Source organism: Musca autumnalis, unplaced genomic scaffold (genome assembly GCF_047663935.1).
Source record: "Musca autumnalis isolate F117 unplaced genomic scaffold, ASM4766393v1 scaffold_2, whole genome shotgun sequence".
NCBI lineage: Eukaryota > Metazoa > Arthropoda > Insecta > Diptera > Muscidae > Musca > Musca autumnalis.
This window is the reverse complement of record NW_027411755.1, coordinates 180815036-180827115: the sequence shown is the minus strand read 5'-3', so window position 1 is coordinate 180827115 and position 12080 is coordinate 180815036. Positions and strand designations below refer to the sequence as shown.

General features: G+C 31.7%; 1 protein-coding gene across 19 annotated transcripts in view; it reads right to left on the bottom strand.

The window, feature by feature from the left end:
* Nucleotides 1-12080, bottom strand: part of dac (dachshund family transcription factor) — an 82140-nt gene that overhangs the window by 32037 nt on the left and 38023 nt on the right. For 8 of the 19 annotated variants that reach the window (XR_012410525.1, XR_012410524.1, XM_073970184.1 and 5 more), the window contains one exon: nt 527-663. Coding sequence is in view for 15 of the 19 variants with exons in the window: in XM_073970184.1 (XP_073826285.1) it covers nt 527-663 (137 nt within the window). In the remaining 4 variants the exon portion in view is untranslated. Of the gene's footprint in view, nt 1-526; nt 685-12080 lie in introns of all 19 variants that reach the window. The other 11 variants (XR_012410523.1, XM_073970177.1, XM_073970182.1 and 8 more) reach the window with 2 other exon arrangements.

Genomic DNA, 12080 nt, shown 5'->3' with positions numbered 1-12080 from the left:
TCTTCCCTAGTCTTCTTTTACTACATATATTTTTGATTTGTTATCTGACATTTGCACCACGCCTCCTTTTATTGAAGCGCTTGAATCGTTTATTGTTCTCACCTCACACTAATGTATTCAATGATTTGTTGAAATTCCTTTTTTTCCCTCTCTCTCATTGCCCAATAATGTATTATCAATATTTCAGAAATTTATTGAACAAATTATAAGATTACATTCGTAAAAATACAAATTGTTTTTTATTCTCAAGGTAGTTCTTAAGAACTCACTAAGAATAAGCAGCATAGTAGCCATCATTTTTTGTCAAGTCATGATGGCTATTTTTGTCGGCTTGTGGCCGCCTGATCTCTTAAATAAGGCACAAAAGACCATCAACATCACCGGAAAAAAAGAAGTGGCGTCGGCGGCTTCTTTTCTTTGCAACAAAACAACAATACATTAAATACTTCTTAAAAAGAAGTGGAAGGCGTTGAATTTCAAATGATATGCAAGAATTATAAAACAACAACAACAAGATTTGACTTACCATTTATGTGTCCATTCTCATAGGGATATTCACCATTATCCAAACGATGTTTCTTCATTTGCGGATGCTGTGACAAATGTGTCGGCGGCAGAGATAAACCAACTGGTCCACGTTTTGGCGGTCTACCCGGCCTGGAACTGCGAAATTGCAGAGAGTTACTGTTGGTATTAAACATAATTGAAGAGTAAAAAATTTTGAATTATGAATTTGGTAACGCAAATTCTGCAAATTGTTGGAGGATAATTACAATATCTTTAAAGTACATCAGAAGATTTTTTTTCATTTTATTCTTTAAAGCAAATGTAAAATTATTAAATTATTATTTATTATGCAAATTTGCGTTACCATTTCAGACATGAGTATGAGAAGAATCACTACAAAATACCGAAAAATAAGTCGTCTGTCCATAATCAAAATGTACATATGTATATGGATTATCTCAAAGTCATTGATACATTACAAACAAAATATTTTCCACGAAAATCTCAGAAGGCACAATCACAAAATTCTTGATTTGTTCAGCTTAATTCTATTGAGGATCAATGATATGAAACATTATTCTGATATAAGTGTGATTTTTTTCGAACTATTTTTCTCAAAGCTCTGAAGTAGGCGTGGATGGTTGTAGGAATATTTTTCCAAAGCTCTGAAATAGGCGTGGATTCTTAAGAAATATTTTTTTAAGGCTCTGAAATAGGCGTTGAATTTTTATAAATATTTTTTTCAATGCTCTGCAATAGGCTTGGATTTTTTTACAAATATTTTTTCAAGGCTCTACAATAGGCGTTGATTTTAATAAATATTTTTCAAGGCTCTGAAATAGGCGTAGATTTTTTTAAAAATATTTTTCAAGCCGCTTAAATAGGCGTTGATTGTATAGAAATAATTTTTCAATACTCTGATATAGGCGTTGATTGTATAGAAATAATTTTTCAATACTCTGATATAGGCGTCGATTTTGTAAAAATATTTGTTCAAGGAAAGAAATTTTTCCAAAACTCTGAAATAGGCGTGGATTCTTTAGGAATATTTTCCGAAGGACCTTCGTAAGTCTTTAAAAGAACTGCTGTGTTGTATCTGTTTTGAGTAGAGTTTTATAACATATTTTGTATACATAAGAGATTTACAACGTCTTCTGTATATAGAAGACCGTAAACGGTCGCCTGTTTTGATTGATAAAGACCTTTAGAAAATGTTCTGCTTTCAGAAGACCTTTAAGATGGCATATATAAAGTCTTCTGAGATTTTGAAGATCTTCTATCCTACATAAGATATTTAAATAATCTTTCCTTGGCGAATCTTTTGTGTATAGAAGGTCTTTGGAAGATATTCCACATTTAGAACACCTTTTGGTTATAAAATACCTCCGAACGTCCGCCCTTTTCTCTATGGAAGACTTTTATCCTCTGACTTTAGAAAGCCTTTAATAGGTATTATATCTATAGAAGATCATTAAGAAAGCCGACTGTCCACAAAGTTTCTTGACTTTAGAAGATCATTGAAAGATCTTCTGCCTTTAAAAGACTTGTGAAAGAGCTTCTGCCTATGGAAGACCTTTTGAAGCTATTCTATTCAATATCTTTAGATGGTTATCTGAAGTGCAGCTAACTTCACTCGTAATCGCAGAGAATCAAGAACAATAATCGTCACCACATTTCCTTTTGCATACTTTGGGGTGCTGTTGTTGTGTGAGCTTTTTTATTAGATGAATTGTCGGTATGGAGAGGGAGAGAAGAGCTTTAGATGCTTTCCTATTAAAATCTTTATATGGTCTTCTGTTTCTGGAAGACCTTTAAAAGTTCTGTCTATCAAATACCTAAAGAAAGTCTTCTTCTGTGTATAGACAATTTGTAACACAATATCTTCTTAGTAACATTTAGATTGAATTTTAAAATTAAATTCTTAGTCCAAACATTTTGTGACCTTAGGAACTTTTGAGTCGCATAAACATTTTCTTCCCCGTGTTCACAATGAGAAATACATTTAATCTCTAAATAAATATATTTCTTAAAAATGTATTTCACAAATAAGTATTTTCACTTTCGTTTACGTTGCTTTTTTTTTTTGTTTACAAAACTGCCTGCCTCCTTTACTGACTGAACTTTGTCTGTTGGTATTAGAATAAAAAATACAACAAAAATAAATAATTAACTTTACCTAAGTAAATTTCAAAATAAATATGCTACTGAATTTGTTTTGTTGGTGGCTGAGAGACACGTTAATAAACTACGTCTGTTCTATTTGTTCGGGGCAAATAAAATCTCTAGATAATTTGTGATATCGCAATAGAAAAAAAGAAGATAAGAATCTATATGAAAATATTATTCTTATTATTTGTTTAGTCTTGTGATAGTGTATGGATAAGTACGGTAGCGACAACATAAAGCTGCCTAAGGCCGAGGTGAGCAAGATAATTCGTTGGATGGTAGCGCCACAATGATATTTGTGCTGATAACATAAAATTAGTTAAAAATTTAACAATATTTCGGGGCTTCTAGTTTGACCTCATTATACATTTTTCGGTTTTATTTGTTAAGAATGAAAAATTAGATTTGTAAATATTGTAGGTTATCTTGGTTATCATTGTATTCTTATTTGTTTTGACTTGTCAGACAGCAGGAAAAAAGAATATTTATAGCAATTGAAATAAAAATTACTAGTTTTCATATAAACATTTTAAAAGGCCTCCCAACATGTTTTTGTATTGCTTCGTTTTTTTTGTTTCCTTCTTCAACTTCGATTGCTAATCAATTTTATATTTTTGCACAACCTGTTAGCAGCTGTTTTTTTCTACTACAGGAAAAAATGAAAAGCAATTGCTTGTTTGCTCCCAGAGATACTGCAAGTAGGTACTATAAAATCGATTAAAATTGTGTGATCATTATTGCTGCCCTGAATGCAGCACCACCAGGAACTGGCAAAACATGTTTAACTCTTGGAGAGGCTTAACATCATGTAGACGACAAGTAAGTTAAATATATGAACTACTCCGCACTCCGATATTTTTTTTTATTTTCGATGGAAGTTAAGCCAAATATTTGTTTTATGATTTCACAATACGTTGAAAGTTATTCAAGATCCACCATGGGTATTTTGTTAAATGATTTTCTGCTTTTTTGAGGATATTCTGTATATACATATGTATAAAGATATTCTGTATATATAAAGAATTGTTTTGTTTCGAAGACTTTTAGGATTTCGTCCAAACATACTTGGGGACCAAACCCATTATTTCGATGAGGCAGTTTCTTAACCGTATCTTTAGCCTATAAGTTGAGGGTATAAAAATCTATATGGGTTGGGCGCTATGAATAATGTTCAGAACATTAAAAAATATTTAAAGAAATCCAAGCCTTCTTTAGAACCTTAATCAAATATTTGAAAAAAACACTCATTCTTTAGAACCTTAAAGAATATTTGTAAAAAGCCAAGTCTTCTTTAGAACCTAAAAATATATTTGAAAAAGTCTAATCCTTCTTTAGAGCCTAAAAAAAATTTAAAAAAAAATCACGCCTCTTTTAAACTTTAAAAAAATCAAAAAAAAATCCACGCCTCTTTTAAACTTTAGGAAAATCAATAAAAATCCACGCCTCTTTTCAACTTTAAAAAAATAAAAACAAGTGAGCCAAGGCTATAGTCGGGTCGGGGCCGACTATGCGACCGACCCTACACCACTACCCCTGTTCATAAGCTTTTGACTAATAAAATTCAAAATATTAAAATTGGGATAGCTTTTCGCCTTTGCTCTGAATGTCTTCATAACAGACCCCCATCAACCCCCAAAATTTCGTGAGGATCCGATCAAAATTTCGTAGTGTGATTGCACAAAAATGGAAAAAGGGATGCATTACCGACTATCGCGATATCTCTGTTGTTTGACCACCTATGACAACCTACTTCACATCGTTGTAAAGGTGATACTTTCTACTTTCCTTGCCGGCTTTTGCTTTCGATACACCTCCTACAGAAGGGAAATATTAACTTTGAAATAAAACGTTGGTCTTTTTTCCAAATATTATTTTTCACATTCCGACCCCTGAATAATATCCGACCATTATCAAAAATCAAAAGGTTTTTCCTCTGTGGGACTCCCAATAACACCCAAAACGTCGTGACGATCCAATTAAAATTGCGACCTGCAGCGTGATTTCCAAAAAAGTGGAAAAATGGGATGTATTACCGACTATTGCGATATCTCCGTTATTTGGATACCTACGCCAACCTGCTTTACATCATTGTAATGATGGGATTTTTTATTTTCATTGTCAGACTTTGCTTTTGATATTCGTCATTATTATTAAAATCGCAAAAATGAAAAGTTGTGTTGTATTAGCGGCTATTGCGATATCTTCATTGTTTGACCACCTACGACAACCTACGTAACATCGTTGCAAAGGCGATATTTTCTACTTTCATTAGCAGGTTTTGCTTTTGATATACCCCTTTTAGAAACGGAGATATTCGCTTTGAAATAAAACGTTGACTTTTTCTCCAAATAAGTTTTTTGCCCATTCCGACCCCTGAATATTATCCGACCATCACCAAAATCAATAGGCTTCTTTCTCTGTAGAATCCCCATTAACCCCCAAAATTTCGTGACGATCCGATCAAAATTGCGACCTGTAGCGTGATTACAAAAAAATGAAAAAATGGGATGTATTGCCGACTATTGTGATATCTCCGTTATGTGGCCACCTACGGCAACCTACTTTGCATCACTGTAAAGATGGGATTTTCTACTTTCATAGTCGGACTTTGTTTTTGGAAGATCCCCAACCGAAGCTGTGATATTCGTCATTATTATTAAAATCGCAAAAATAAAAAGTTGGGTTCTATTAGCGGCTATTGCGATATATTCGTTGTTTGATCACCTACGAGAACCTACTTTACACCATTAGAAAGGCGATATTTTCTACTTTCATGGCCAGGTTCTGCTTTTTGCATACCCCATATTGAAGCTGAGATATTCGCTTTGGAAAAAAACGTTGTCTTTATCTCCAAATAAGTTTTTTGCCCATTACGACCCCTAAATATTATCCGACCATCACCAAAATCAATAGGCTTCGTCATCTGTGTGATCCCCATTAACCCTCAAAATTTCGTGACGATCCGATCAAAATTGCGACCTGTAGCATGATTTCCAAAAAAGTGGAAAAATGGGATGTATTACCGACTATTGCGATATCTCCGTTATTTGGTCACCTACGCCGACCTAATTTACATCATTGTATAGATGGGATCTTTTACTTTCATAACCAGGCTTTGCTTTTGGAAAGTCTCCAACCAAAGCTGTGATATTCGTCATTATAATTAAAATCGCAAAAATTAAAATTTGGGTTTTATTTGCGACTATTGTGATATCTTCGTTGTTTGATCACCTACGAGAACCTACTGTACATCATTAGAAAGGTAATATTTTCTACTTTTATTGTCAGGTTTTGCTTTTGGTATACCCCATAAAGAAGCCGAGATATTCGCTTTGGAATAAAACGTTGTATTTTTATCCACCTAAGTTTTTTGCCCTTTCCGACCCCTAAATATTATCCGACCATCACCAAAATCAATAGGCTTCTTCCCCTCCGGGACCCCCATCAACATGCAAAATTTCGTTACGATGCGATCAAAATTGCGACCTGTAGCGTGATTACAAGGTTTAGATGGACAGATGGACAGACGGACAGACGGACGGACGGACGGACTGACGGACGGACACACATAGCCAGATCGACTCAGCTCGTCGAGACATTCATTTTGGTATATATAAGTATGGGTCTACGACCATTATTTCGATGCGTTACAAACTTTTTGGCCAAAACCAACTTATAATACCCTCCCCACATAGTGGTGTAGGGTATAAAAATCCACGCCTCAAATATCAAATATTTGAAAAAACCACTCATTCTTTAGAACCTTAAAGAATATTTGTAAAAAGCCAAGTCTTCTTTAGAACCTAAAAATATATTTGAAAAAGTCTAATCCTTCTTTAGAGCCTAAAAAAAATTTAAAAAAAATCACGCCTCTTTTAAACTTTAAAAAAATCAAAAAAAAAATCCACGCCTCTTTTAAACTTTAGGAAAATCAATAAAAATCCACGCTTCTTTTCAACTTTAAAAAAAATAAAAAAAAAATCCACGCCTCCTTTAGAATCTTAAAAAAAATATTTCTAAAAAATCCACGTCTCTTTTAGAATCTTAAAAAAAATATTCCTAAGAAATCCACGCCTCCTTTAGAACTTTAAAAAATATTTCTAAAAAAATCAAAGTCTCTCTCAAAAAAAAAAAATTTAAAAAAAACACGCCTCTTTTAGCACCATAAAAAATCAAAAAATCTACGCCTCTTTTGGAACATTAAACAAATATTACAAAAAAATTCACACCTCTTTTAGCACCTTAAAAATCTACACTTCTTCTATAGACAGAGGACATTCTAAAGGTAATTTAAAAAAAATGTAAATTATTTTAAAAAAAAGGTTCACAAAATGTCTTATTTAAGACAGTAAAAACTCCAATTACCATATAATAGACATATATGATGGGTGAAGTTGGCGTAAAGAAGTTTATTTATCGACAAACATAATAAAGGTATGGTAAACATCTGCCTAACAAGCGATACTCATATAATTTCTGCAAAAAGGTCCACTTTTGCTCTAAGATAACGTTTTACTATCCACACAAAAATTTAGACTAATTGAAAACCGAAGAACTCACATAACAACAGCTCCCCAAAGTATGCAAAAGATAATATTAAGAATACCCCTGCTCTCGAATCTCTGCGGTTACAAAGAGTGAAGTTAACTGCACTTCTAAAACTATAATTGAGCGAGAACCCGAGTAACTGATTAGCAAAGGGCTTCTACAAACAAAATACCTGATAAAAACATCTTTAGGCAGAAGACCTCTTAATGCCATTTTGGGTAGAAGACTATCTGAAGATATCTAATATACATAGATATAAGATCTTTCACATTGTCAATATAGCTCCTAAACGTTTTAGATTTGTCGATAGCCTTGAAGAATCTTTACTGAACTTTAATTTTTTTAGGACAGTCTGTGGCCAAATGTTCCGTGAGGATGAGAATTTTTTTTATCGACAAACAATACTAAATTAGCAGCTCTCATTGCGATGACAAATTTCTTCAAGAACTCTAGACCAGCAACTCGCAAAAAGGGCCCACACGTTCTCTCAGAGAACGTTTTTCTTTTCACACATACAATTAATATAAAACAACTTATTTCTTAAATATATAATGATTATATTTGTTTATTAATTTATATATGTATGCAATAAACCATTATATTTAAACATAGTCTGTGAGGAACTCTGTCCTTTAGACCATATGAGATAAATTAAACTAATTGATAAACCATGCATTCAGACAATTGTAGCTCCCTAAAGTAAGCAAAAGAATATACGGTACCTAGACTATCTGCAATTACAACGAGTGAAGTTAGCTGCACTTCTACAAATAAGTGTTAAGCGCAAACCCGGTTAACCGATCAAATTTATTGGACTACAACAATACAAATGAAAATAAATAAATTAAATAGTATCCAAATCAAAACATAAATGTTTCAATATTGGGCATGTTTCGCAATCTTTGATTTTGTTTTCATTGCAGCATTTAAAATCTGTATTCTGGATAACCCAACCATTTGCAGAAACAATAGCTTGATTTAATACCCAAAATATTGGGTCATGGAATTGCATACATAGAAAAATTGTGATGGCAAGGAGTAAAGTTTGACGCACTTTCACAGCTTGAAGTTGTGCCAGTACAACAGGTACAAAAATATATTCTATATATATAAACTAATATGATGAAGTAATTTGTTGTTAGAAGACTCAAATTACCAGTGTTGATATGGGTTTCCACGCAAAAATTTTAGTCCGAAAGTATGCACCACACACACACCATTAAATTACATCAATCCGTTGTGATTTAAACGAGTTAAGTTAGCCGCACTTCTAAACCATGATATGAATCCGTCGGAAAACGGCAAAAATATATTTGTTTTCCAAATCCTGCCAAAACTTAGCGAAAACAATGATTAATTTAAATATATTTGTCTTCCTAATCCTAATTTGAAGACCCAAAATATTGGTTCAATAAAATTTCTTCCATTGTTTGTCATTGAATCCCACAAAAGCCATATTTTGGAGTTGTCTTGTAAATAAGTAAGGTCAACTTTGCGAAACACTTACTGTCTGAAAATACCACAATCCTAGAACGCTGTCAATGGTTTCCAAACATTTGAACGATTTTTGGAATCTGTTATAAAAATTAGCAAAATGTCACCATTTCCTTAGCTTTAAAATAAATAATAAAAACTTAAAATAATAACAATAAAATAACCCATAATGGCCTATTGAATATATATATATTCTTTCGAAATCTGTTTTTTTTAATATTTGATTAATTTGTATTTTTAATCACGCCATGCAAATTCTTTCGAGTACCGTTTTTAACAAATTTTTGATTAAATTTTATTTACAATTAAACAAAAATTTTCTTAAAAATACGGGAACAAACGAATTTGAATTCAAATCATCTTAAGGAAATATGCCATGTGAGTTCATTGCAAATCAAATATGTTTATGAATTGCATTTAATTCTAAACAACCTCAAAAGAGATGTGTAATTCAAATTATATACCAGCAGCAATGGCATTTGTGGATTAAATAATTACTTTATAATATAGCCTAAAAGTATGCACACACATGCATACATTACACATATATCCTTTGACAAAAAAAAAATCACTCGTAGTCCCAAATCTAAAATCTTCATCATATCTTTGTAAAATTTTAATAACAAAGCGGTTTTATATTTATTTTAATCGGATTTACAGCTCTATAAATAATTTTCGGCACCTCTTACCCCTAAAACTATGCCCTCACATTATAATACATTTCAATAAATATCGCCTTGATGGTTTTTTTCTCAGTGTCTCCTACAATTAACTAGCTACTGTTCACATATATAGTTCATATGTGCAATTGTATTGTGATATACATAGACACCTATACAAGTGTGTATTGTATTTTTATTATAATAATTGCCATTTGCCTTTGGGGTATTTAATTACATTTTTATGACTACAAAGCTACTTGTGTTTGTTGTTACCATAAATTTGTTATCGATTTTTTTTCTATTCTGTTCGCTATTCAAATGAATTATGACTGGTGGTTCGGCTGGCATTGCAATGACGACGAATGGTGCCGCATTTTATTGCTGCGAAAAAAAAACAGAAACAAACAAAACTGAAATGGAAAACTCAAACTAAAACACTAAAATTTCTATTATAGTGGAAAATTTATGGCAGTTTTTGTGTTTTGGCGTTTGTTGCATGAAAATTATTCGAGTTTTGATTAATGACTAAATTGTGGTTAATTCACACAACAGCAAAAAAAAAACAAATGTCTGTCTAAACAGTGATGTATGAACATACGTGTGTTATATTCATTGGAGATATGGATTTTTATTATGATAAGCTGTTACAATGTAAAATAATGGGGAAATATTTCATTATTTCATCAAATAATTTAGAATATTGTTCTGTAACCATTTTAAGTAATATTGGAATGATTTTCATAAATCAAGCCTAAAATTATGCACCACACATACGTAGGTTTTCCTAAAATTCTTCCAAAACAGCTGAACTTTGTGAAATTATCTATATATATAAAGTAGAAAAATGTTTGTATGTTTGTTTGTTTGTTTGTTTGAAGTTTATGGACTCAAAAACCGCTTAACCGATCTTCCTGAAATTTTCAGAGTATATCACTACAAGGCCTGATAGTAACATAGGCTATGAAAAGTTTTGAAATTCCGCCCTGATCCGGATATATAGCATCAGAATCGGAGGTACCTCCAAAACATTTAGATTTTGTATGAAAATATCTGTAGAACGGTTACGGATAGAGACTCCAAATTCAGAATATGTGACGGAAATTGAACTACAAATAAATGAGCCAAAATATATCGAAATCGGTTCAGATTTGGATATAGCTCCCATATATATTTTCCGTCCGATTTCATGTATTTGATGCACCAAACACGCTATATATGCCCGATTTCAATGAAGTTTGGAATGTGTGACGGAATTTGGCCTACAAGTAAATGTGCTGCGGGGTAGCGGAGCGCATCGGGTTCAGCTAGTTATTTATAAAACTGAACTTTAGAATAGAATTTTGTTAATTTACATCCAGAATAGAATTTTGTTAATTTACAACCAGACACATTTCAAAAATTAAACGTAAAGTTAGGTACACATTGTCAGTTTTGAATGACAGCTTTGCTCAAATAATCGGCTGCTTGCTAGCATGGCCCTTCATTTGTGTCATTCGTCGTGCAACCACAAAATATTTTGTGGTTGTTGGACAGTTATCGATATCTGCAAAAAATCAACATTCAAGCGTGACACTGTGTACTGCACTTAAAAGTATGCACCACACATTGTTCAGGTTAATTTTTTCTGAACTAATTATCTTTTCTTTCTGAACTAATTATCTTTTCTTTTTTGTAATCAAAGTTCATATCTTAAATAATTTGACATTTTAAATCCCTCGGATCATGGAAAATTTCATAAATTGTGTTTTTCTTTATTTTAGTGGTTGCAAACTTCCATGAAATTAAACTTTTTATTGTTTAACAAAAAATTGTCCATCATTCTATTTATTCAAGAATTCGTTGGAAAGTCGAAACGATGTGTGTGATATCCCACAAACATTGTATTTTTTTCCTGAAAAAAAGGTGAAGTCTTATACTGGGATTTTTTATGCAAAATTTGTTATACTTTTGACATTGCATCCGATAAGAAGCGATATAATTTATATCTATGACTTTCTTACGCTTGACACTTTTTAAAAACCAACAAGATGTGGTAAACAAGAAGTCATCTTACAAATGACAGTTTAATCAAAATCAAAAAGGACAATTAAAAGGTTAAAATAAATAAAAAACAATAATCAGCAGCTGAAGAATGGGGTAAATATTTAAAAAACCTCATTAACATATTATATGTTGTTTTTCCTTATAAATGTAAAAAATAATATAATTTATTATATATTAATTTAATTATTCATTGTGAACTCTTGGAATGTATACCTACATGCATACATATGTATATTGGGTAAATGTTTTCTCATTTTACTTTCATTTTTATATAAACAAATGAAAAAAAAATAAAAATATTTACCAAATATAAGAAATATTCTTTCGAATACCATTTGTGTTACAGAAGACATCTGCTTGTTGTTATTGTTGTGTTGTGATAAAATAAAACACATGTTACTGACTTTTACAGTGCAACATATTTATATTTACCAAGATAAGAATAAATAAATATTTATTATTTAAACATTAGACATTATTTGTTGGCCATAATGTACATACATATATGTACGTGTATTTTTTCTTTATTAATCTTAAGTTTAATGTTGATATGAGAACCATAAAAATTATTCACAAAGCTATAAATGAATGGTAATGACTAATGGATTGTGGTCAACTTTGTAAGAACAATATATGGACAAGATCCGAAATTAAACGGTA